The following is a 27,889-nucleotide window of genomic DNA, read 5'->3' as shown; positions in this document are numbered from 1 at the left end:
TCCTGTTTTCATATATAATTCCCAAGGAGATTAAACAACTTTTTTTTTTGCACAGATGTTCCTTAAAAGCATGTAACTTTTTGGAAGTGTTTGTTTTCCTTGGACCCGTTGGGTGTGATCAAGGAGTCAGTGACACTTCAGATGCACCTGGAAGCCATTCTCATCACCAGTATGCAATTATTTTTGAGTACTTGCAATCACACTGGCATTACTTTTGCCTCTTTAATATAGTATCAATTAAGTAAAGTCTCAGTTGCAGTTTTCTATGGCAAAACGGTGCTTTAATACAGTAGATCAATAAATATAAAATAGAAAAAACACAGGAGTCAAAAGAACATTTACATGAGAAGCTTCTTTATTGGGGTACCTCCCTGTATTGGCATAAGGACAAAAGTTCCAGATTAACCATGTCATTGTTTTATTTTCACAGTATTTTTTTTCTCAAACTCCTTTGAAATTTTTGACTTATTTGTCTAAATACTTCTACATTAAAACTACTTCTCAACTCACAAAGACCCCACTTACTGTTAATTTCTACAGACACATTTTCAATTACTCATTTTATCCACTATACAAAAATCCTACCTTTTTGTCAGCAGTTAAAAAAACAGAGAACCTAAAGGCTCTCAAACAACTTTCCACCAAGTCACCAAAAGAAAATCACCAATACCCAAAACTTTTTAAAACAATAAAAATTTCTATTTTCCAAAAACATATTTACAGACTGAAATTCAAACTCTACATTGCCATCAATGTAAATATATGAGAGCATACAAAGCCCTAGGAAAGAGAAAGTATTTCATTATAAAATATTTGTGATCAAGAAAATATCACTTGCCTTTAAATAAAGAATAGGAAAGTGGCAGAAAAATAAATATATTTAAAGGTGTCCGTTTTCACAAATAACAAGTACACAAATAAGGAATGAAGCTAAAATATGCAGGAGCTTCAAAATGACTAGCACCGCTTGCACAAATTTATCATACAGCGAGGTTGTTTAGACTCCTCTCTCCCAGTGTTTAGTTATAAAAATACAAAAAGAGCCTCGCCAGAGGATTTCACTGAGCTGGCATCCATGGTACGAACAGTCAGTAGACAGGGACTGTAGCTGTAACCCTGACCTACTGTTGCTAGCAAAACCATTCCACCAAATAACCTAAAATCCCCTCTCTTCCCCTACTTTTGGACAAAGAAATTCTCAATGATCAATACTACATTCCACTACAAGTAGTTCCAGTCCTGACAGCAATTCTTGGAGCGTCAGGGTAAAACACTGTGAGCTGTGTTTTATAAAAGTCCAACCCTACTTCAGTCAATGTGAATTACATTTACCTGGAACTCCTTTTTTCTTTTAAACCCATTTTTACACTCACAAATGTACGATGTGTCTGATTCTGTTTCTCTAAATCCTCTCTCGTCCCTCTAGGCTTTTATTAGTTTCTGAAGTCCCTGGAGATCTCCTTCAGTGCCAGCTCCAACTTGCAGCATCCAGGACCAGCCCTGGCCCCCTCCCCACACTTTGCTGCTATCTTCTCTGCACCCCACTGAAACCGCGGAACACAAATACAGTTACAGCAGAGGGGAAACAGCGTATCCAAAAGAAACTCATTCTGAAGACTTCAAAGCGTGTCCTTGAGGATTTTTCAGTGAAAAGATATCATATCAACAAAGTCCTGTAAGTATGGCTCTGACAAAAACCTCATTAAAAATGCAATCTGTTAAAATAGGCTGTTGCTATTAGAAATTTCACAATAATTATGTCAAAAAGCTGTAACAAAAAAATGTATACATTAAAGAAATGAGCCAAGCTTTCAACACTTATCATCAACTCCACCGTAAAATATTGCACATGATATTCTGTCTTTTCCTTTTTTTTTTTTTTTTTTTTGCAGTACGCGGGCCTCTCACTGCTGTGGCCTCTCCCGCTGCGGAGCACAGGCTCCGGACGTGCAGGCTCAGCGGCCATGGCTCACGGGCCCAGCCGCTCCGCGGCATGTGGGATCTTCCCAGACCGGGGCATGAACCTGTGTCCCCTGCATCGGCAGGCGGACTCTCAACCACTGCGCCACCAGGGAAGCCCCTGTCTTTTCCTTTTGTCTGTACAGGAGCAAAACAGAAAAAACAAAAACAAAACAAAAAACCCAACCACGTCTGTTCAGACATTAGAGTAAGTCTAACTTGAAAGTGAGATGCCTGAAGCACGTACTCGCTCTAGTTCAACGCGATGCTCAAACAGTATGAACCTTGGTACTGAAGGGCACGACAGGAGGAATGTCAGTCTCAATCACAAATCCTTGTGATCATGGGGGACTGGTCTGGCAGGTATAAGACAGGTGGGGAGCCCACACTGCTTGAAGGACTGCGGAAATGCGCATCAAAGGAGCTCGGTGTAATCCCAGCTTCACCTTTCAAAAAATCATCTTCTTCATCTTCCACCATCTCCTGCACAAAGAACAGAGATTATCAACAAGATCTCAAGTGGCAGTTTGAAATGCTTTCAAGAATCTCTTTCCTCAGGAATGTGCTACTTCTGGAAAGACAAACGTGAAGGAAAAGAATCTTAATTTCGAACGCTTCCCAATGCACACTTCTTTATTATGAACCGTCCGTACAACTGCTCATCACACGTTATGTTTGTTTAAAGTCTGATTTTTTGTTTTTGAACAGATTTTAAGCTCAACGAGGGCAGGTAACATGATATGTCATTCTTGCTCAATCTAACATAATGTGAATGAATGAATGAATGACCATCCTCCTCAAACGCAAAATTTAAAGAAAGAATAAAACTAAAAAGAGCTTTCCAATGATTACTTATAAAAAAGAAGACAGGCACATTAAAGCTGACTTTTAATACATAAATGAATGCACCACAAAGAAACAAATGGTGACATTTTTTATTATTGGATTCTAATTTTCTCCTTTGGCAATAGCTGCCTCAGCCCCATGGCCACGCACTGGAGGACATGCTGCAGACCTGCATCTTCACCACCTATTCATGAAAACCTACAAAATTAATGTTAACTTCTGGGAACATTTCAACAGTAAGCAAATCTGAGACTGTTACTTGGTAGTAACGATCAAGTGGTAGAGATCTAAATGTGTTAAGCCGACTTTTATTTACCCTTCACTTCCCAAAGTCAGCATGTGAAGTGTCTGGTTTGAACAATTCATTAAAAAACAAACACTATTCTCGTAAGAACACAACCTGGGCTTGGAATTCTGTAAAGGCAGAATGAACAAATGTAGTATTTTTCAAGTGTAACATTGCTATTAACTATTTGACTGTGCTCTGTAACCACATAGGAGATTCCCAGAAAGTATGTTGAATCATAAAGTTACCTTTTTAATGGGTTTCTTAAACTCCTGAAGCTCTTCTGCACTCATGTCTTCCCATACCTGATAAAGAGGATCAATGAATTTCTTGGACCTGTCAAGAAGATCAGGTTTCAAACTCAAATTAAATACTACAGCAAAGGTCACCACATATTTAACTCTTTTCTCACAAGACCCATTACCCAAAATGAAGAAGTAAAAACTATCGCTCAAATAATAATAGTGTCCAAAAATATCCTATGTAGGTTCTGTAACTAACGGGGCTCCTTCTTTGTAAGAGTTCATCCACTCACGTAGATGGAGTATTACACCTACTGTTTCTCAACTTTTCATTTTCAAGTGAAATTACTTCTCAACTTTGCAAAGATTAACAGTGAGTTATAATATGCCAAATGAAGGTGAAATTATATTATTCTGGAAATTCCTTTTTAATATTCCTATAGTCATTTACTAAAAATAAATCTGGGTAAAAAGACCAATCTGGTTTCAGTCAACCAAGACTTGGGGGACCAGATAATCCCAAATCATTGTGTTGTTAGTTACAAACTGTCATAAGCAGAAATCCTGCTTCCTTATATATATATATATATATATATATATATATATATATACATTTGAAGTTAAGACTGGCCTGGGGGTTTTCCAGAACTACCCATCCAGATAAATCACTTGGCATTTGCTTATCCTGTGCAACAGTATGGGATGTGGTCTCTAGAAGAAGGAGCAAGTCATTTGGCAGAAATTTATGAGCCAAGAAAAGGCAGCATCCTCCCTATCCAGGTACCTCTATCCCCAGCCTCTTGTATTTTTAAACCAACAGGTTTCAAGAAAAACAAAAACCTCTTGGTGTCAATCTGGGCTCCTACTGAAGGAGAGACCTGCAAGCCCTCGTGTGCCACGACCCTCAGCAGCCTTGAACAGGCTTCTCCACACTGGGCCTGGAAAACACGCAAGGAGACCACGAGACCCTATCAACGACCAGAAGGGTCACTCACCACAAAGAAATCCCAAATCCCGATCCTGGTAAAGGCACATACACACCGCATTTAAATTCACCATCGAAAGGTCGACTGTCTAAGTGTACCTACCTCTTCAGTACACAAGGATCGAAGGGGAAGAAAGTGTCAAGTGGGTTCGTGCAGGTTTGCACTGAGTCCCCCCCAGCAGTGTTTCTGATAACTGGCAGCATCTGGCGGTTGTTCCTCTCAATGAGGGTGTAGCAGAAAACAAGCTGGTATTTGCTGTGGAATAAAACCAACACAGACAGAGGCATTAATGTGCTGGAATTACTCTGCATGGACACGCCCGTTCATGTGTGACAACTACCCCGACTATATAGATCTTATTGAACATAACAACTACAAGAAAAAAAATAACATAAAGTAGAAAGTAATGCTTTTAGGGTACAGTCCTCTGGGCCTACTATTTACAAGTTAGCGAAGGAGAAAGAATATGTGCTATCACTTTAAGAATATGAGAGTGGGCTTAGATTACTAATCAGGCAGAACTCACTAAAAATTAATGCATTCACGGTAATTCTTTTAGTTTACAGAATTATGTAGCTGTATTTACTTATTTTTTACTGTTTGTAAGAATTAGTGGGTTGGTGAAAAAGGGATTCAGGATTCACTGAGAGGAGATATGGGTTGTTGGTGGAGACACTTGGCTGTTGAAGATATTAAGGAGGGTACTAAGGGAGAGCCATGGGGTTTACTGAATCACAACCTCAGAAAATGCTGAAGAAAAGAAAAGGCATAGTGAGTGAACACAGTTAAATGGACAGAAAAACTTGCGATAAGAACCAATAGGACCAGGACTTCCCTGGTGGCGCAGTGGTTAAGAATCCACCTACCAATGCAGGGGACATGGGTTCGAGCCCTGGTCCGGGAAGATCCCACATGCCGCGGAGCAACTAAGCCCGTGAGCCACAACTACTGAAGCCCATGCGCCTAGAGCCCGTGCTCCGCAACAGGAGAAGCCGCTGCAATGACAAGCCCTCGCACTGCAGCGAAGAGTAGCCCCCGCTTGCCGCAACTAGAGAAAGCCCATGCACAGCAACAAAGACCCAGCGTAGCCAAAAATTAATTAATTTTAAAAACAACAACAACAAAGCCCAACAGGACCATATGTTGTCAAACTCCCTGGTGGTTATGACTTAGGAACTTCAAAAATCACTCACTGGGCCACTTCTTTGAGAGGAAGATTTAGCTCACCTTTGCCAACGCTCCCCCTCCCACCCTCCCTCCCACGGTATTCATTCAGGTATCTGTTCTCAGGCTCTTAGGTCACTACTGCTATTTTAAGCACCATATGTTCATTTCTGTTCCATTAGCCAAGGATCACATTTGACTCTTGGTGTTAAATGGCCAAACCACACTGGAGTACTTTGCAATATTCGGTAGAAGTGAAGATGTGCACCTCCTACAACCCAGCAACTGCACTTCTGGGTGACAAGAAGTATGTGCCTGTGTACCAGGACACACACACAACCATGCACCCACACTGAAAAAGGAAGACAGCTTAAATCCCAACAAAGAATCGATGTTTTAAAATTATGAGAACATTACGCAGCAGTCGAAATCAAAATACAGCTATATGAGTCAATATAGCAGAAGCAGTAGCTACAGAATGATACATAAATTCCTTGACACAGACCTTTATTTTGACCTCTTGCTCTCAGCCTCACGTCTTACTCCTAACGTCCATGCTAACCCCAAACCCCAGATCTAGAGCCTCTCTGGCCAGTCTGCTCCTCAACTGCAGCCCTCTACTCCCACCCCATGAATATTCTACGGGCAGCTGCCTCTGCTTTGCTCCATCCGTTCTACTCTTCCAGCTGCTTCCTATCTTCCCGCGATGTGCTGGAAACGTCCACCCACTGGACACTGTTGCTTATTGGTTTCTTATCTTAATTCTTTACTACCATTTTTGAGATCTGAGGGAGAGAGAATACCTTGAACTAGATGGCCAGCAAAGGAAAAATAAGCCTGCTGAATGAGAGCAACAAGATGTCTAAAGGGGACTGAGGGATGCAGAAATTATTCTTATCTCCTAATAGCTCAATCTGTTAAAGATTTTAAGCTATGATCCTGCCCTCAATATCAGGATAAGATACCCAAGGTCTCCAATTCACTTGCTACGTGAAGCAAAATAATTCAGTGAATGCTTAAGAAGGAGCCGGCCTGCCGGCATTCAAACCTTAGCTCTGCCACAGTCTAGCCATGACTCCACACAAGTCATTCAATCTCTCTGTGTCCCCCTTCTCGCCATTTATAAATAGGGATTAATAATACAGTCATAGGATTGTGTGAGGATTAAGTGAGTTCTATGCAGAGTGCTTATCAGAACTGTGCTGGGCACACAATAAATGCTACGCACATCAGCTGTAGCCACAAGGCCCTCAATGAACCAATTTCCTATTGTTGGATGTTTATCTCATGTCCAGTCTATTTTTATTACCATTATGAGAGTCACTCTAATAAACATCTGTGGTTTGTACCTCTCAGCTTGCTAGCTGCCTTACTTATTTCAAAGTGCCTAAGCTTCTGCTGAATTATCGTCCTCAGATTAAAAAGTAGTAGCAATTTCCAGTGCAACCAAAGTATAAAAACAATACCTTCAATGCAGTGCTTTCCACAAGTACTGGGTTATTGGTTTTTAAATGTTTTTTGCTATTAATTTTGTTAAGTAATTCCACAGAAATTTAATGGAATTTTATAATACTAACATAAATTCACTTTGAAATAACTTCCACAAATAGAGCATAAATAACTTACTTTGTGATTGCAGCAAAAAAGTTAACTACCGAGGGCAGGCAAATCTTCAGAGGATTTAGCTGACTCATCACTATCCGTTCAAAATTTAGACTTTGAAGGTACCTCAAACCTTTGATTAAAAAACAAAATATTTTTTTAAAAAGATACAAACACAATAGTCCAAGCAGCACTTATTATTTTATACAGTAAAAAAAACAAATTTAAAAGAGGTATTTGCACAAATGCTTTAAAGGTCCATGTAGACAGTCACGCAGTGTAGAGCCCAAAGAATATCACTAGGCTCAACCATATGTATTTATGACCAAACCAACTTTTCTAAAGAAAAGAGTTTATTCTTTTAAAGATTCAGGAAGTAAACATACATTTCCAGTGGGCAATAACCTTACATGACAATTTGGAACTCAGATATAAGCAACCTCAGCACATGCTGAGCGTATAGAGGGAAACAAAGACTGTGATGATTTCTGCTAACAATCATGGAATCATTAAAAAGCTGAGACAACACAGTGATTCTCCATTCCTTAGAGGTAATGATTATACAATATGGAATTTCTCCTTCTTGAATTCCATATGTACACACACACACACACACACACACAAAATCTGTCAAATGTGACAGCCAACAAAACCAAGAGAGACTTACATGTCTTAAGTTATCAGTAAAGTTGAGCATGTTTTTCAAGTGTGCATTAGTTGTTTGTATTTCAGGGTTTTGTTTGTTTGTTTACAAAAAACTATGGAGGTAGAAGGAAAAATTAGGTAGATACTACTGTCTTGGAACCAATAAATATACTTCTCTCCTATGTTAAAAAGAAAGACACCACACTTATTCTAAGAGGCAAGCAAACCAACTTGTGCCTAAGTGTCTTTTGTTAGGAGATTCTTTGATGTATATTTTGATAAAAATTACTAAAAATGGCATAATGTAATGGCTTACAAGAAATAGGTCCTCTTTTTTTTTTAATATCTTTATTGGAGTATAATTGCTTTACAATGGTGTGTTAGTTTCTGCTTTATAACAAAGTGAATCAGTTATACATATGTTCCCATATAAAATAGGTCCTCTTTAACCAAGACGCTTACCATTTATTTATACAAAGAAAAGCAGTGATTTTACTTATCTTGTGATAAAACCCTGTCCTACTAGAGTTCATACAACTATTTTTAAGCCCCACATCTTTTTACAAGTGGGGCTTAAAAGGAAATTCCAGTTCATATCCATCACCCCACATCACTGACCTTCCTTCAGGTTTCCACTTAAAAGCTGCCTGTGTCTAAAAACAAAAGTGTAGAACACAGCTTGGCAGGCTGAATAAAATGGTCCGTGGAGAGCAACGTCACAAAATGCCTTTGTTCCTGAATCCTGGTTATTAAGGTATACGTGCAGCCACTTAACCAAAAGATCGAGGCATGATTTTACAGTACTAGAGAAAAGAAAAATTCAAGTCAACTTCACTTGCTTCATAAAAAACTAGAATGACATAAGAACACACAATTGCCTCTCCTTACAAACTAAGAAAAGTCTGTCCATTGGCTTCTGTATCTATCACCCATGGGCACAGAGGAGAAGCAAAGAAAGGAAAGAAAATGGTAGGCAGGTGGAAAGACAGCCTTCCGGTTACAAGCTCAAGCACGTGGACCTCCTAGGAACAACAGGCAGGCCCCTAAGAATGCCTGAAGTCCCAAGAGCTGGAGAACAGTTTCTCCTCATCAACTCAGAAGGGCTTCTCCAATGGCCTCCCAGCCCTCTTGGGGGAATATGGCCAAAGAGCAGGGCATGTTTACTCACATCTTACAAGAGAAAGACAGTCCAGTTGACCTCACCATTCCCTAAGGGGTTCTGATGAAATCCCATGGTCAACAATTTAGGACAGAACAGCCAGATAGCTTTTAGCTATCAGGAAAGGGTTTTTAAATAGCATCCTTGTCCAAAGATATCTTCATGGATAAGTAGAAGAAACAGGCCCAGAGCTGGCCTCCTAAATAGATTTATTACCTTTAAAAGGATTTTTTTCTTCAGCTTTAACAGATACAATTGATTCGGAATGCAAATGAAAAATGACAAACCTATAAAAAGAATCAAAACAGTATACAACACTGTACACCATCCATGAAGACAAATGGATCTTCATATTCAAGTGCAACCATACAGAACAGATTACAAAAGCTTTTCATGTGAGGTTTTACATTTTGAAAGGAGACATTTTATTCTGAAATTGCCTCTCAGAAATATAAACTTCTTGAATAGAGTGGGAGAACAGATTTTTTCACTTTAAAGACAGACCAAAAAAATAAGGCAGATATTTCTCTGACTTGAGACAATACTATACTTTTTAAAGGATGATATGAAAAGCACTTGGAAAATTAGGTTACTTACATAAGAGGAACAAATTTAGCTCTTGCCAAAAAGCTTCCAATATAATTTGCAGCAGCTTGCCTGATGATAGCAGGATTATTTGGATCCTGCAATTTTTTCCACAGATGTTCCAAAAATGCTTCTGCAAATCCCTATAAAAAGAGAAGGTGTTGGTCTCATCTTTTTTTTAACGCTTAAGATATTCTGGCGATCCGAATCCTAAGATTTTTAACTCACCAATATGGTAAAGTTCTAGTATCTCAGTTATACTGCTAGATAAATAATGAATACGTTATCATGGTTCTTATTTTTAAAACATCTTGAGATAATACTATTAAAAACAAAAGGTGTTCCACAGCATTAAATAATTCAATGGATCCCAAAACTAGCTAAGCATCAAAATCAACCCTATAGGGGCTTCCCTGGTGGAGCAGGGGTTAAGAATCCACCTGCCAATGCAGAGGACACAGGTTCGAGCCCTGGTCCAAGAAGATCCCACATGCCGCAGAGCAACTAAGCCTGTGCGCCACAACTACTGAGCCTGAGCTCTAGAGCTCGTAAGTCACAACTACTGAGCCTGTGTGCCACAACTACTGAAGCCTGCACGCCTAGAGCCTGTACTCTGCAACAAGAGAAGCCATCGCAATCAGAAGCCCATGCACCGCAACAAAGAGTAGCCCCCGCTCACTGCAACTAGAGAAAGCCCACGCCCAGCAACCAAGACCCAACACAGCCAAAAAAAAAAAAATCAACCCTACAGTTTCAGGGCTTTGGAACCCTACAAATTTGTGACAGGGCTTTGGGATCCACCAAAACTCTGTTAGCTCTGTTAGGAAATTCTCTGGTGGTCCAGTAGTTAGGATTCGGTGCTATCACTGCCAGGGCCCAGGTTCCATCCCTGGTCAGGGAGCTAAGATCCCAAAAGCTAAGTGGCGCAGCCAAAAAAAAAACAAATAAATAAAGCTATGTAAGTGATTCTGATATTTAGCCATAATTGGAAACCAATGATTAACCACGCTCACGTGGGAACCCCTTCTGCAGTACCTTTCAGACTGCACATATCAAACTTAACCAGAAATAGAGACTAAAGTATAGTCGGTGGGACTTCCCTAGTGGTCCAGTAGGTAAGACCCTGAGCTCCCAATGCAGGCGGCCCGAGTTCGATCCCTGGTCAGAGAACCAGATCCCACACACATGCCCCAAATATGAGACCACATGCCGCAACTAAAGGATCCTGCATGCTGCAATGAAGACCTGGTGCAGCCAAAATAAATAAATAAATATTTTAAAATAAATAAAGTATAGTTGGCATTTGACTAATTATGCTAATGGTAGGAAAAAAACAGACCAATTTGCTCCTTTTCAACAAAGGATGCAACCTCCAACTTCTCCCAAATAGCTCTTTTCAAAAGCCACTAACACATGCTTTGGGGCAGATTGAGTTTAACCTTTCTATCCATGACCAACTCTCCTGGACTATTCTAGGAAGCTACAAAACAGTTGCAAAGAAGAGTCCTGTGTTCTTTTGTTTTGCTTTGTTCTCAAAATAGAAAAACAAAGTTTTTAAATCCTAGATTAAAAATTTAGTTTGGGCTAGTTAAGATCAACTGAAAGAGAATAAAGAAAATAAACAGTTAAATATCCCTTATGAGATTTTAATAAAAGCTTGAATTAAAGGGAAGGGCACCACCTAGTGGACTAAATGCAGGATGACATTTTCAGAGCACTCAGCTTAAGCTGACAGGCAGCAGCAATGCCCTCTGCTCTTTCCACGGGTTGAAAAAGGGCTTGTTATTTCATCAGGGGCACTAAGTAAAATGAGCTCAAGACAAAGAAATACCTCATGGTCTCTATTCCACACCTCCCTCCACCCCCCACTTTTTAAGGGGAAATTCTGGGAAAGAATAAAATAAGCTACAATAATGTGAATGACATACTCACCAATTTAAAGCTACAGAGGTAAAACATGAAAAACTGCACATGGCAAGAGGCATGGGTGGGCAACAGGAGTTTGTCAAAGATGGTTATGAGATCTCGATATAAATCCTTTGTTTTGTTGTTATCAAGCTTACCTACGAAGAAAATTTGGCATTTCAGTTTTATAAAGACATTATTTTCAAGCTACCAGTTTCATTTACCAAATTTGTAAAAAGCAAACACCATTAAGACATACATCATCTATTAAGCTACGGGGGGTGGGGAATGCCATCTTTATTTTGTACAGAGTTCCCTTTTTAATTACAATAACCCAGCACTAGCAAGGAAGCAGGCTCTCATCTCATACACACTACTGTGATGCCACACATTGTAAAACTGCCATTTAGAAGCAGAAGCCCTCTGATCCAGTAATTCTACTGCTAGAAATTTATCACAAGCAAATAATTGACAATATATATACAAGGATGTTCATTATACTGTTATTTATAATGGCAAAAAAAGCAGGGGGAGAAAAAAAATAAGAAACCAGTTAAATCCATGTAACTGTTTTAGAAGAACAGTGAATGGTATGAGAAAATGTTCACAAGAGGTGAAAAGGGAAGATTATAAAATACTACATATAGTGTGATCCCCAAATTCACCGAGAAAAACACATATACCCATACAAACAGAAAAGAAAAAAAAATGCTTATAATGGTTCTCCAAATAGTAAGAATGTGGCTGTATAAACTTTGTAAATCCTTTCCTGTATTCTCCAAATTTTCTCTAATCAATATGTATTATTTTTATAACAGCAAAAAAGTTAGAGTAGTAACATATTAATTCAGATTCAAGTCCTAATAATAGGACTGAATGGCAGTCCTATTATGAGGCAAAGCCTCTAGACTAAAAATTCTGTAAGGGCAAGAAGCATATCAATTTGTTCACTACAGTACCAACACCTGGCAAAACCAAAGTACCTAGACTCTCTAAATTCAATACGGAACACCAAGTACCATGTATCAACGTCTACTATACCATTTCTTAAATGTCTTGAACTTGAGGTCCACCTAAAACTGTCCAAACTCCATATATAAGCTTTCAATACAGTAATCGGTGAAAATATCATCAAGGGCTTTGAAGACAAACATAACTAAGCCTGAATCCCAGTCCCACTATTCTCAAGCTATGTCACGTTGGCAAGTAACAATCTCTCTAAACCTTCTCTTCCTCATACTCAAAACAGTGATTTTTTGACAGGATTTCTATCAGTACTAAAGTATGAAAAATACCCAGCACAGTGCATTGTAGGTGTTCAACAAAGCAGCGGTTACTGTGACTACTACAGGTTGTTACCATCTACATAGCAGACATCCTTAATGTAGGACAAAAGTAAAGACAGCAGGATGTCCAGGCGTTCAGCTACAGGATGGACCATCTGATCAAGCATTCCTGGATCGGCCTTTGTTTCATGGTCAGTTTCTTCATCTTCGTCCTTTGAAAGTAAAGTAAAAACTAACATGAAATGCCTCAGTAAAAGTAGTTTAGTGAGAACATTCTGAGGTAATCGTTTCCTTTAAAAGATAAAAGAAAATACACAAAGACCTTTCCAGGCAGGGGCTCTCAAACAGAGGTGTGAATCAGAACCACCCGTGGAATTCAAAATGAAAGCACAGATTCAGCCTCTGATTCTCATTTAGACACCCATTTACAGTGTGGCCATGCAAACATCACAGATTTCCCCCAGCTCCTGGCACCCACTGTTGGTGCCAGGTTTCCTTTCCCAGGACAGGGCGCCCATCCCCGAGCTGCTATGAGTATTGGCTGCTGACAGCTCACAGTTGCCCCCCTTCTCCAGAGAAATGCCCTTGCTGCTCCCATTCCCGCCCCATCAGAACTGACTGACATGAGGTCACAAGAGGCCATCTCTCTGGTCTCAAGGTAGGACTAACTCTATCCTGCAACTCACGCTCCAGAGCTTCTGCGGGGGATCAGGCTGGAGCTGCTTTCCAACTGAGACCGAACTCTCACTTAGTTCCTTCCCCTGCCTTTTCCAGCTTCCTCACACCCTTTGTCCCAAGGGCACCTGAATCCCCACCTCAGGCTTTCCTCCCGGTGAACCCAACTGAAGACACTGCCCCAGGTAGAGAAGCACTGCATTAAGGTATACAATTTGTAAAACACAGAAGTTACATTGGTATGCTTTTCCATTTATCACTCTTTCACAAACAATATGTGGTTTACAAAAAACAAAGAACAAACAGAAGAATAAAAATGAAACATACTTCACCAAACCCAAATTCAAAGCCTTGGAAATAAGCTCTACTAGTCAATAAGCAACAAAAAAGCAAACTACTCATTTAAAAAAATCATTTTCAAGTTTGCTGAACTACTGTTTTAATTCAAAGCCTTGAAAAAGGTGAGAAGCCATTAGCTGTTTCTTCCCACCCTCTGGGACTGTGAACTGCGTATGTCTGATTTCATTAATAAACGCTGACCATATTAAAGAGCCCTTCTGTGGCATCTGTTCCACTACTAGTCTGAGTTGCTGTTTCCTCAGCATCTTCAATATCCTGCCGGGATGCATTCACCTACATTACAATAAAGAAAAAAAAAAGAATAAAAGCATTTAAAATATAACTACATTATTCAGGGACTTGAAATTCATCTGATATACATGCTTTAAAGATGTCCATATTAGCACCCTATATAGCACTGTAACTCAATAAACAATCACAATGCAAACCTATAAATGGGTCTGGGTCATGGAGAAATTTACAAGATTATAAATTAAGCTCCCTGTACTACATATGTACATAAAATTAATATGAACTGTGCTATGTTGGTCTAAAACAGATAGCTTCAACAAACTCAACGTTTATTCCAACTCTAACTATGCACAAGACACACGCATGGTGTATAAGAAGCATATCATCAATCAACTGAGGAGAAAATTATTAAATGCAATCAATTTGAATTAATGAATATTTATTTGGCTATATAACCCTTCAGATATCTTGTTTAACATACCACTCAAATCATGCCTTTTCAACTGTCTATAAATGACCTTCTTCCTAAGTATACTCTAAAATGTTCCATAAGAATATATTTATGCAGTTGACCAGAGAGGTTTAACTCCAAGTGAGCAATGTGCCAGCCCACCCAACCTCCAGCCCTTCCTAGACCTCCTACAGAATCAATGTTCTTCCCATCAACTCCTATTTCCTTAGTCCACAAACCTCAAGTCTCCCCAACCCTGAAATATGTCTCTCACCCCGCCTCATCCCCTCTTTACACCACAAACCCTCACCAGGTCTCTAGCAGCCCCACTTCCTAACCATCCATGCTCCCTCCAGCAACAGACTACATCCTAAACACCAAACCCAAGGACTTTGCTTTTCTCATCCTCCTTAAAAAGCTCAGCAATAGGGCACTTCCCTGGTGGTCCAATGGTAAAGAATCCGCCTTCCAATGCAGGGGACGTGGGTTCGATCCCTGGTCAGGGAACTAAGATCCCACATGCCACGGGGCAACTGAGCCTGTGTGCCACAACTAGAGAGCCTGCATTCTGCAAACTACAGAGCCCACGCACTCTGGAACTGCGCGCCACAACTATATAGAGAACACCCGTACATCCCTAGAGAGAGAAAACCCGCACACCACAACTAGAGAGAAGTCCATGCGTCGCAACAAAAGATACCGCATGCCGCAACAAAGATCCCGCATGCTGCCAACTAAGACGCGACGCAGGCAAAAATAAATAAATAATGATAAATAAATAAATAAATAAATAAAATATTTTTTTTTAAAGTCTCATGCTGCCTACTAAAGCCTTCCTCCCTCCAGATCCTCCCTGGGTATCCAGACTCTTGGTTTTCCTCTCATTTCCGATCTCACTTCCTCTCTCCTGTTGGCCTCATTCTCAGTCCCCTGCCTGCAGCTACAACTGCTTGGTGAATATTCTCCATCTAGCTCCCCACCTGCACCTCAATCCATCCAAAATGGAACTCATCATCCTGCAACTTCCTCCTAACGTTTCTTATTACTGTTACCGCAACACCAAACTTTCATTCCACAGGGAGCTACCTTTGAAGGTAGCTCCCTTACCTTCCCTTACCTTTCCCTTACCTTCTACTCCCCTACTTCCAATACAGTCTCAAGGACCTTTCCTCCCCATGTCACCAGAATCCATCACTTTCTCATTCCCACTGCAGCTTATCGCAAGCCTCTAAAAAAAGTATAAAGAATCCCAAAATAACTTCCTTAGGTATGCATTTCCAACTTCTTCTGACTACATCAGGTTTTCTAGCTCATAACGCATGTGTTCCATTCACAGCATTTACCACAACTGTACTTTTCCATTTATGTGACTATTTAATTAATGCCTTGTTCCCCAACCATGAGAGATGGGACTGTCTATAAACACCAGCACATCAATGCTCAAAGAAATGTTGAAGAAATGTTCAAAGAAATGAATCAAAGGTGGAACTGTGGATTTTTTTCCATTGTTGCTACTACTGTTTCAAATATTATGATTGTAACAAATACTATAACACTATTTAATAAATAAAAATCAAAGAGAAAAACAGATTACCCAATACTTACGTCCAACTTGAGCAGCTTTTCAATAACAAGCTCCAGAATTTCATGTCTCAAGGTCGGAAAATACACACTAATCCTTAGTAAGTTATGAACATAACACTCCTAAAACATAAAAAGATGAACATTTCAACAGAGAATAAATGTTTCATAATTATGCAACCAAAACATTACACAATCTTTAGTTTCAACTATTCAAACAGAAAAGACTATCAAGCAACATAGAAACAACACTGTTTATATACACAATACTAGTATAATTTAATTACCCTCAGTAAATTAAGTTTGTGATTTGTATACTTCTACAGTGTTTTTAAAGCAGGTTTGTTGAGATATAATTCATATAAAATTCACCTATTTATAAAGTGTACAATTCAATAGTTTTTAGTATATTCACAGAGTTGTATAACCATCACCATAATCAATTTTAGAACATTTTCATCACCCTAAAAAAAAACCTTGTATCTTCTAATAATGTACCTCCTCTCAGCCCTAGGTAACCACTGGTCTACTTTCTTTCTCTATGAATTTGCCTAGTATAGACATTCCATATAAGTGGAATCTTACAACATGTGGTGTTTTAGCATAATGTTTTCAAGGTCCATTCATGTTGTAGCAAGTAAACTATTCTTTTTTATTGCTGAATAATATTACAATGTATAAACATAGCACATTCTGTTTATTCATAAGCTGCTAAACATTTGGTTTCCATATTTTGGCTACTATGAATAATGCTGCCTTGAATATTCATGTAAAAGTTTTCAGGTGGACATATATTTTTACTTCTCTTGGGTATACTTAGCAGTGGAAATGCTAGGTCATATGGCAATTCTACATTTAACGTTTTTGAGGAACTGTAAGACTGTTTTCCAAAGTAGCTGCACCATTTACCATTTTACATTCCCACCAGCAGGGTAGGGGGGTTCTGGTTTCTCCACATCCTTGCCAACACGTGCTGTTATCTATCTTTTTGAGTACAGCCATCCTAGTTGGTAAGAAACAATATCTCATGGTTTTGACTTGCATTTCCCTAATGGCTAATGATGTTGAGTTTCTCATGTGCTCATTAGCCATTTGTATAACTATTTTGGAGAAACACCTATTCAGACCCTTTGTCCATTTTTAAATTGGGTTATATGACTTTTCATTATTGAGTCAGTAAGAGTTATTTATATACTCTAGATACAAGGCCTTTATCCGATACACCATTTGCAAGTATTTCCCCATTTTAAGTCATCTTTTCATTTTCTTAAAGGTGTACTATGAAGCACAACAGTTTTTAATTTTGATGAAATCCAATTTAACTACTTCTACGGCTGCTTGTGGTATATCTAGAAATGGTTGTCTAATCCAAGGTCACAAATATTTTCATCTATTTTCTAAGAGTTTTATCCACTTTGAGTTCAATTTTGTATATGGTGTAATAAATCCTGTTTCATTCTTTGCATGTGAACATACTCTGGTCCCAGACCAACTGTTGAAAAGACTATTCTTTTCCCCACTGTCCTGTACAACAAGTTTTTATACATTAATCTTATATTCTGTGACTATACTGAACTCATTTATTACCTCTACTGTTTTTGTGGATTCCTTAGGATTTTTCTATATGTAAGATCATGTTATCTGCAAATAGAGATAGTTTTACTTCTTCCTTTCCAATCTGGATGCCTTTTTCTTTTTGTTGCTTAACTCACCTGGCTAATACTGACCAGAAATGGCAAAGGTGGACATCCTTGTTTTGTTCCTTATCTTAGGGGAAAGACTTCAGTCTTTCACTATTGAGTATAAAGTTAGCTGTGAATTTTTCATAGATGCCTTTTATCAGGTTGAGAAAGTTCCCTTCTATTTTTGTCATAAAAGGGTTTTGGTGTTTTTCCATCCATTGAGATGACCATGTGGTATTTATCATTTATTCTGATACAGTATACTAATTGGTTTTGAGGTATTAAATCAACCTTGCATTCCTAGGATAAATTTCATTTGATCATGGTGCATAATTCCTTTCATATGTTGTTAGGTTCAATTTTCTAGTATTTTGTTGGGAATTTTTGCAACTATGTTCATAAGAGATACAGAATTTGTAATACTCCACTTGAAGCACACCATCACAAATAGCAGCAAAAGTTATTAACTCCTTATTTAATACCTGTAATACATTATTTAGGAAAAAATAATCTATGCTTAAAAGGGAACCACTATTGAAAGTTAGGCAGATGATCTAAATATTACACAAAAAACATAAGACTTCATTTATAGAAGGCTCTGCCTTCATGTTCAAATAAAGCATGTTTATAATTGGTATTAAATGAACTATTATCTTCTAGTAATTCCCATCTGTGTAAGCATTAAGCCTATTTAGATATTTCTGAAATGGACTCTGCCTTTGACTTGCACGTAGGAATAAGAGAAAAGGCACTGAGAACCCTCAGTCAGTTGGTTGCTAAGAAAGGAATCTGAGTCAAATTCTTAGCCTTGAGTTTAAAATTCAGCAGACAAAACAACTTTTAAGAAAAAGACGTAAACTCAGCTAAAACTACATAACAAAAAACAACTTTTCCATTAGTTTCCCCCATGAAAAGATTTCTTACCAATGTTCTCTCTGATTTTCGAACAAACGGAAATTTTTCCACCAGTATCGGCATGAGAAACCATGGTGTTCTATTTTAAAAAGAAAAAACATGCAACCAATCCATGTTAACTGGCCTTCCTTAGAAGGCTAACATTTCCATTATAAGAGCAAATATAGATACAGGAGGCAAACAGTAGCTCCTATTTCAAGGAATTGGAACTGAAAATAAATGCATGGCTTCAGAGAAAATCGGTAACAACTTGGGGAAAAATAAGCTTCTATTAAGTTTGATATCAACAGCAAATTAAAGGGGGGGATCCTTTTTTCCACAAAAGTTTAATGAAGAGCTTCAGTTTAAAATCACTGCACATATATATTATTTTAAAAAGGAGAAAAAATTATCAACTTGGACTTTTTAAAGTTAGCTTATTTGCTAAACTTACTGGGGGAATTTGAAGTTCACCCCTCCAAAAGAAACCTACACACCTTAAAAGATTTTCTTAGAACTAATTTTTATTCATATGGCATGGCACAAACGCAGGGGCTTCTCACTGAAAAGTTTTGGATATCGTGTCTGTTGAACATAAAAGCAAAATTCTAACCACCATAAAAAGCTGGAGGGGAGAATTTGCATACAAGTTTTGAAAAATAGTTAAAGACAATGAATAGAGAACTGAAATGCCATTTTTTGTAGAATGTGATCTGATATCAACAGGATACAAAAAATATGCAGCATATAATTTCAGTTTTGATGCTATGAACATTTTACAATTTTCTACTAACCAATCATAATTTTCTTGAGACTTAAACACCACAATTCAAAATAAGTAACCAAAGTATACTCACGATGGGACATATCTTGCTATTATTTGTAAGGCTCTGTGACATGTGTCAAAATTTGCAGGAAGATCTACAAGGTGAAAAGGGAGAGTATGAGCATGAAGATAAAACTGAAAACTGAACAATTATCTACCTAAGTCTAAAAATGCCTGCTAACCAAAACTGAATCATGTGTCAGCAAAATAATAATTTCAAGAGTTTTCTCCATGACCGACTATCAACGAAGACTATAAATAATGCCATTAAGGGCAACTGATTGCACATTAACATTAAATATAACAAAACGATTCCATCGAAGGTTGCCTTTTGTTGCAGTCTACGTATTAGATTAAGTCCTGGAGGTGCCAGGATACTTCAGCATTCAGCATGCATTCACTAAGACACGGGAGGCAGTCTTTGCTTTAATCCTCTTTATACTTACTATCATCTTCGTCATCAGAATCCGAAACATCTATGTCACCTTCCTTAGTGACCACTCGGGCTTTTGAAGAAAAAAGGAAATATGTTATTCTTCTAATATTGATCTAAACAATCAACAGCTACATAAAAGAGTGATTTTTCCATTGTCCAAACTTAATACAATAAAATTTACAATGGGGGCAGGAGGTTTAAGTAGCTAAAAATCCCTGAGTTCCAAGACTTCGTCAGAAGCTCACTAAAGCAAATTACAATCCATAAAAATCATAGCAACAAATGAATCTAGACACTTCCACAGAGGTCATTATAGGGGACAGACATGTACCAGAACTGCTGCCAATAAGCATCCTGGAATCTTCCATGGTGGCATAATCTCCAAAATATAGTGGGAAGGTAACTTTTTAATAGAGATATTTAAAAAAATAAAAATCAAAACAAGCAAAGAGCAGTCACTTACGAGGTACAAAATGAGAAGCAATCATGCTGAGACATGGTCTAAGGAAGACAGTCTGTGCTGATACAAGATTACCAAGGAAAGCTAAATATTCCTCCACCACTGTCTGACTTCTATTTAACCACCGCAACCTCTAGAGGTGGGAGAGAGAGAAAGACAAAAGGAACATTTTACTGATACAATATATACTATTTTCGAAGTACTGAATTACACATAATAGTTGATGAAATAAATGGCGAACTTACCAACAGAATATTAATAAGCTGCTCAAAGTCTTTTGTCAAGTACATGATGGAGGAACGGAATTCCAGCAGCCAGTTAATGATCTGGTCATCCTTAAGTTAAACAAAGAAAAGTACGTTCAAAATCACAAATTCTCTCAAATAACAGAGAAATGATATCTATCTGGCATTGATCATCTATCAATAATATTTAGGGACTTTCCTGGTGGTCCAGTAGTTAAGACTTTACCTTACGATGCAGGGCGTGTGGGTTCGGGTTCGATCCCTAGTCAGGGAGCTAAGATCCCACATTGCTCGTGGCCAAAAAACCAAAACATAAAACAGAAGCAACATTGTAACAAATTCAATAAACACTTAAAGAAAAAACCATCCACATCAAAAAAAAAAAAAAATTTAAATTGAGGGAAAAAAATGTCACAAACTTGGACTTAAGCCAAAGTTGGCGTGAAAACTTCTTAGTTTGTATCAAAATGGAAAAAGATGTTACAATAAATTTTCCTTTTTTTTTAAAGTAATATAATAACTGATATACAGGAAAAAGAATCAAATGCAATACTTAATTCTAATCACTTTTGTTTGCCCTAGAAAAGTGAGAACACCTCAAATGCTGACACCTGGGACTTCTTTAAACTAAAGAATTGTAACAGATTCAAATATTCTAAGATCACAAGGACCAACAGGTACCTCTACTTCCTCTATACTCATGCTGACCTGCAAGCATGTTGACAACATTCATCTAAGCTGATTAACTAGAGTCATCAATAAATGTAACTTTTTCTTAACCCAACCTTCAAATGGGTTTAAATGAATTAAAATGTGTTCTATATAAATGATGGTTCCACTACTCCATTAAATATTTTTCAGACAATAAAATTACTATTCATAATACTTTTAGTGACATGGGAAAATCTAAATAGCAATACAAAAAAGCCATGTAGGGCTTCCCTGGTGGCGCAGTGGTTGAGAGTCCGCCTGCCGATGCAGGGGACACGGGTTCGTGCCCCGGTCCGGAAGGATCCCACGTGCCGCGGAGCGGCTGGGCCCGTGAGCCATGGCCGCTGAGCCTGCGCGTCCGGAGCCTGTGCTCCACAACGGGAGAGGCCGCAGCAGTGGGAGGCCCGCGTAACGCAAAAAAAAAAAAAAAAAAAAAAAAAAGCCATGTAGAGAATAAGATATCAGTTATATTTAATAAAGATACTGTTTGTATTCATGCATATATACAGCATACACAAGAAAAAAATTAAAGCCCCTAATTTTGGGGAATTCCCTGGTGGTCCAGTGGCTTTCACTGCTGAGGGTGCGGATTCAATCCCTGGTTGGGAAACTAAGACCCCGCAAGCTGGGCAGCACAGCCAAAAAAGAAAAAGAAAAAAAAAAAAGGCCCTAATTTTTGAAAGAAAATGGTTAATGCTGACTAAGACTCAGTAGGGGAAAGAGACATACGGTGTTGTACCTTTAGCAACAGACTACAAACAGACAGTGTTGAACCTGCAGTGATAAACTATTAGCAGACAGGGCTGGACCTACAGCAACAGACTACTTATAGGGAGTGTCATTTAGTGAGAACACACCATGTGCCAGGCACGGTGCTCAACACCGCACGTATATACCTTTTCTGAATCCTAACAATGCTGCAAATGGATTACTGTTATTCCCATTTTACAGTTGAGGCAACTGAGCCTAAGAAAGATTAATAAGCAATTTGCCCAACCAAACCAGTAAAAAACTAGGTTCAAACCTGACCGCCTACAGGAATAAAGACACAGACGTAGAGAATGGACTTGAGGACACGGGGAGGGGGAAAGGGTAAGCTGGGACAAAGTGAGAGAGTGGCATGGACATATATACACTATCAAATATAAAACAGATAGCTAGTGGGAAGCAGCCGTACAGCACAAGGAGATCAGCTCAGTGCTTTGTGATCACCTAGAGAGGTGGGATAGGGAGGATGGGAGGGAGATGCAAGAGGGAGGAGATATGGGGATGTATGTATATGTATAGATGATTCACTTTGTTATAAAGCAGAAACTAACACACCATTGTAAAGCAATTATACTCCAATAGGATGTTTAAAAAAAAAAAACCTGTCCGCCTAGATCAACGCTCTGCCCACTTTCCCACAATGCCTTGCCCCACATGAAGAAGCTCCCCACGTTTTCCCCACCGGTTCACCAGTGAGTGCTTCCTATGCATTATCTATGTGACAAACCTCAATGACACTGACTATTTACCGATGAACCCTAAGTAACCTGGTAATAAAATAAAGTAAGTCGCAACTCATTTGCACTACAGTAACTTCATAATGTCCACGGTCATTAAGGATAACAAGGCCTGAAACAGAGAAGACAAGCTAAGTTACACACAAATAAAAATAAGTTGGCTCTATCCTGTCACTTTCCCACTAAAACAAGTACAACAAAATTATAAGGACAACATTTAAACTGCTCCACTTTTTAAAGTAAACCAGTCAGAGACTTTGGTGCTTTAGTACTGAACTATTATTAGAAACAAATTATTTTAACACTCCTCTGAACTAATGTGGCCACAAATGATGTGATTCTTGGTCTGTCAAAATCCCAAGGAGATGTGCTGATATAAAATACAGCAGAACACAAAGAATGTGGTTCTTCGTACCTGTGGAAGAATGCACAGGTCTTTAAAGAAAGCTCTAAAGAAGTGATGCTTCCATTGTCTTTAAACAGAGTCAGTATTCTTGGGGGCTCTATACTTTACAGAGGTAAAAGCATGTCTTCAGAAAACCAAAAGTAGTTCAGTATGGCTGGACTATATCGTGAGCAAGCAAGCCAACAGATAAATCTGGGGAGCAAAGAGGGGCCAGACAAATCAGTGAAGTCCTTGTAAGCCAAATTTACAATTAGAAAGATCTGCTGGCAGTGTAGGGTATGGACTGAATGAACAACCATGTGCTTAGACAGAACCTGAGAAAGTTCATTGGCGAAGATGATATTGCAGTTGGGTCTCAAAGAGTAGGAGTTTTATAATTACAGTAATAATAATAATAAACACTAATATAAGACTAACTATGTGCAAGGCATTATTCTAAGACTTTAACATATATTAACTCGTTTAATCCTTACAACCGCTCCATGAGATAGGTACTACCATTGGTTCCCATTTTATAGCTGGGGATACTGAGGCACTGAAATGCAGTAACTTGCCCTCAGTCATAAAGCCAGTAAGGGAGGGAGGCTATGTAACCAGAGCCCATGCTCAAATAGGTAGCAAACAAAGTAGATACAGAGGACCTCTTACAGCCAGAAAAAAAAAGGCACATGCAAAGCCCTAAAGATGAACAGAAATGGCAAATTTAAGAAATAAAGTATCTAGTGGGACTGAACACTGAAAATTTGTTGCAGACCATGCTAAGAAGCTGGTCCTTTATTCTTCAGTGGGCATGAAGTAGGGCAATGACATGTTTAGAATGTGCTTTAGAGATGACTTAGGCTGAGACAGAGATAAGCAATAAATCATTTAAGCACATAAAGAAAGCTGCAGACGTGGGTTTGGGAGAGAGAGAATGCTAAGTTCAGGGCACTTGTAACACCTGTGGGCTGGCAGTTAAGACATCTGTACAGCATTGTAATTCAACTATACTTCGATAAAAAATAAATTAAATTAAATAAAAATTTTAAGATTTAAAAAAAAAGAAAGAAAGAAACAGGTCTGGAGTCCACAAGAGCAATCTGAGCTATAGATGCAAATCTGGAAGTTATCAGGACACAGATAAATTTCAAAGCCATGAGGGCATAAGGAAAACACACAGGATGAATCTGTAAAGTGAGGAAAGGGTTAAGATTGGAAATCCAATCAATGCCAAATTTAAGAAGAACCTGTCAAGAAAATGATTAGAGATAAGTGATAAGAAGACACGAAGATCAAAGAAACCAAAGGAAAGGGGTTTTTTGTTTTTTCATTTTATTCTATTTTTTGGCCACGCCACGCAGCATGCGGGATCTCAGTTCCCCAACCAGGGATCAAACCTGCACCCTCTGCAGTGGAAGCGCTAAGTCTTAACCACTGGACCGCCAGGGAAGTCTTGAAGGAAAGGTTTTAAGAAATGGGTAGTCAATTGTATAAACTGCTACAAGGAATTACTATGGGGCTTTAAAAAATAAAAAAGAAGTCCACTGAAATCAACACATAAGAAATCACTGGTAACTTCTGTCATAGTAAATACAGCAGTGGACTTAACAGTGGATTTAAACATGAATGAGAAATGAGAAAATGCAGACTGTCAACAGGAACAACAACTAACAATTACAAAGTCCTCTGAGTCAGAGGCTGTTCTAAATGCTTCTTGTATATTAACTCATTGGATCCTCTTAAAACAGCTACATTTAAAGTACTTCTCTCATTTCTCTGGTTTTACAAGGAGGAAAACAGAGGCAAAGAGGTTAAACAACATGCCCAATATCATACACTGGGAAACAATGGAGTTGGGATTTTAATGCCAGGCAATTTAACTACCACTGCCCACAGTAACAGACTATTCTTTCCAAAACTGGGCAATAAAGGAAGAAAAGGGAAATAACATTTACTGAGTTGTTACTACATGACAGGTATATATACCTTGAACCATTTCCAAAAACACTGAAAGAGTAGTAGTTTGAAAGACAAGTCATTTTTTGTTGTTTCTTTGTTTTGTTTTGTTGTTTTAGAACTGGAGAGACATGAGAGTTGCATGCAGCATAGAAGAAAGGTTCTAAAAAGGAAAAATTAAAGCAGGGTTTCTCAACCTCAGGACTACTGGCATTTGGGGCCAGATCATTCACTGCTGTGAAGGGCTGCCACGTGTATTGTAGGATGTTTAGCAGCATCCCTATCATCCACTCACTAGATGCCAGTAGCACTCTTCCAACTTCTCCCAGTCGTGGCAATCAAAACTGTCTCCATGGGCTTCCCTGGTGGCGCAGTGGTTGAGAGTCCGCCTGCTGATGCAGGGGACGCGGGTTCGTGCCCCGGTCCGGGAGAATCCCACGTGCCGCGGAGCGGCTGGGCCCGTGGGCCATGGCTGCTGGGCCTGCGCGTCCGGAGCCTGTGCTCCGCAACGGGAGAGGCCACAATAGTGAGAGGCCCGCGTACCGCAAAAAAAAAAAAAAAACAAAAAAAGTCTCCAGTTCATCACCAAATTACCTCAGGGGCAAAAGTGCCCCTGGTTGAGAACCATTAAAGAAGGATCATAGAGCAAGTTCTAGAGAATGGAATAGGACCAAAAGTGCAAACCAATGTCTCTACAAAGTGGCAACAACTTTGCTAATAATCAAACACAAAATTAATTACCTTTATCTCTGGATCTGACAGCTGGTTCTTCAACAACTCAAAGTCATTTGTTTCCCCCTTAACAGGAAGGGGGAAAAAAAAATGAATTTTTCCTTGCTTGGGTTTCCAGTTAAAGACCAACAGCAGGATTTTTAACTTTTACAAAAAGAACATTGTAACATACACATATCAGTTGCGGATTATAAAATCCTGACTACGAAAATTTTAAAACTCATGTTAGTGTAGCTAGGGGGTTTAGAAATAAGAAAATGACAACAGGCCATTCATATTTAGCTATACCTGTGTACTGACATTTGAATATGATAGTCAATATTCCATGATACTATCCAATCATATATATGGATATAAATGCAGGTTACATATAAAAATGGACAGTAATGCATATTTTCCCACCATTGCTGAGATACAGCAGAATCACTTCTAAACTAACACAAAAACAAAGCCAAAAAAAAAAAAATCCCCATTAATAGAGCTGGTTTATTGTCCCAAAGCAATGCTTTGGTAATTCCTTAAGAAATAAAATGTGGGACTTCCCTGGTGGCGCAGTGGTTAGGCATCCACCTGCCAATGCAGGGGACACAGGTTCAATCCCTGGTCTGGGAAGATCCCACATGCAGAGGAGCAACTAAGCCGCAACATAGTTGTGTGCCACAACTACTGAGCCTGCACTCTAGAGCCCACGAGCCACAACTACTGAGCCCACGTGCCACAACTACTGAAGCTCGTGCACCTAGAGCCGTGCTCTGCAACGAGAAGCCACCACAATGAGAAGCCCACATACTGCAATGAAGAATAGCCCCCGCTCGCCGCAACTAGAGAAAACCCATGCACAGCAACAAAGACCTGACACAGTCAAAAATAAATAAATAAAATAAATAAATTTATTTTTAAAAAAAGAAATAAAATGCTTTGATCTAATGGTTTTTTATTCTACTACTTGCTAAAGATTTTAAAAGACACTAGGTAAATAAAGCACTTGAAGATGTGAAACCTCAGTAAAGGGGTTACTACTCTAATTTTGAACTGACAGCACCGTGCTGTTGTTAAATTTATTTGATTTCAATATTGATATCTAAAATCCATTTTATTTATCTACTGGTTTTTAGTATAACAGCTATAATTGTATTCTGACTAGCAAAAATCAAACCTCAATATATCAATTATATTTCAATAAAGCTGGGAAAAAAACCCACCAACCTCACATTATCACCTCTTACCTTTCTGTACTTCAGCAACACTTCTGTCACAGTTCCACCAAACCGAACAGTTTTTCTTGGGGGAGAATTGAAGAAATCATTTTCTAGTGCAAGCATATCTGAAAGCCTATAGAACCAAGATTATCAAGCCATTAAGTGCATGACAGGGAAAAATAAAAGCTATAACAGCCAACACTTATTGAAACAACATCATTCAGTGGGACTACTGCTAAAGTCTCCTAATTGGCCTCCCTCCTTCCACTTGAGTCCCCCAGCAATCCACTCTTCATTCAGTGATCTAATGATCTTTCAAAAACTTAAGACAGATCATGCTACTCTACTCTCTTGCTTAAATTCTCCAAAGGTTTCCTACTCTTTATCGTCTTCAAGGTCCTACATTAATCTGGCCCCTGCCTACCTCTCTGACCTCACCTCTAACCACTTACTGTACTGCAGCCAGGGTCCTTTCTGTTCTTCAAACCTGCCAAGCAGATTCCCATTTTACTTATTATTCCCTCTGTCAGAAACACTCTCCAGATGTGTACGTGGTTGGACCCTTGTCTTCATTCAAGTTGAAGCTCAAATGTCAGAGACCTTCCCCATCAGAAATCGAAAGTACCCATCCTCTCCCTCTCCCCTACCATCACACTGTTTTATTTCTTCACAGCAGTTACCTCTATCTGAAATCATCGTTTACTTATCTACTGTCTTTCCCTCCTTAGACTGAAGGTCTGTTGAGACCAGGGACACTGTCTCTTTTGATATACTGTCCCCCATGCCTAACGCCAAAAGTAGGCACTTAAAAAAAATATATTATACGGGCTTCCCTGGTGGCGCAGTGGTTGAGAGTCCGCCTGCTGATGCAGGGGACACGGGTTCGTGCCCTGGT

General features: G+C 38.9%; 1 protein-coding gene across 6 annotated transcripts in view; it reads right to left on the bottom strand.

Annotated features, from left to right (window-relative positions):
• Positions 1-299: 299 nt before the first annotated feature.
• The window catches only part of RRN3 (RRN3 homolog, RNA polymerase I transcription factor), a 28,423-nt gene continuing 833 nt past the window's right edge, over positions 300-27,889 (bottom strand). Inside the window, exons 2-19 of one of the 6 annotated variants that reach the window (XR_013831512.1) lie at positions 27,022-27,127; positions 25,805-25,861; positions 20,507-20,596; positions 20,265-20,394; positions 19,812-19,871; positions 19,397-19,460; positions 18,570-18,639; positions 15,988-16,086; positions 13,881-13,973; positions 12,739-12,877; positions 11,407-11,537; positions 9,487-9,617; positions 8,349-8,533; positions 7,110-7,218; positions 4,422-4,574; positions 4,212-4,271; positions 3,340-3,427; positions 2,415-2,442 (exon numbers count right to left, since the gene is read on the bottom strand). Coding sequence is in view for 5 of the 6 variants with exons in the window: in XM_079944222.1 (XP_079800348.1) it covers positions 2,281-2,442; positions 3,340-3,427; positions 4,422-4,574; positions 7,110-7,218; positions 8,349-8,533; positions 9,487-9,617; positions 11,407-11,537; positions 12,739-12,877; positions 13,881-13,973; positions 15,988-16,086; positions 18,570-18,639; positions 19,397-19,460; positions 19,812-19,871; positions 20,265-20,394; positions 20,507-20,596; positions 25,805-25,861; positions 27,022-27,127 (1,867 nt within the window). In the remaining variant the exon portion in view is untranslated. Of the gene's footprint in view, positions 2,443-3,339; positions 3,428-4,211; positions 4,272-4,421; positions 4,575-7,109; positions 7,219-8,348; positions 8,534-9,486; positions 9,618-11,406; positions 11,538-12,738; positions 12,878-13,880; positions 13,974-15,987; positions 16,087-18,569; positions 18,640-19,396; positions 19,461-19,811; positions 19,872-20,264; positions 20,395-20,506; positions 20,597-25,804; positions 25,862-27,021; positions 27,128-27,889 lie in introns of all 6 variants that reach the window. The other 5 variants (XM_079944223.1, XM_079944222.1, XM_079944226.1 and 2 more) reach the window with 5 other exon arrangements.

Source organism: Stenella coeruleoalba, assembly GCF_951394435.1.
Source record: "Stenella coeruleoalba genome assembly, chromosome: 15".
NCBI lineage: Eukaryota > Metazoa > Chordata > Mammalia > Artiodactyla > Delphinidae > Stenella > Stenella coeruleoalba.
This window is presented reverse-complemented; position numbering and strand designations above follow the sequence as displayed.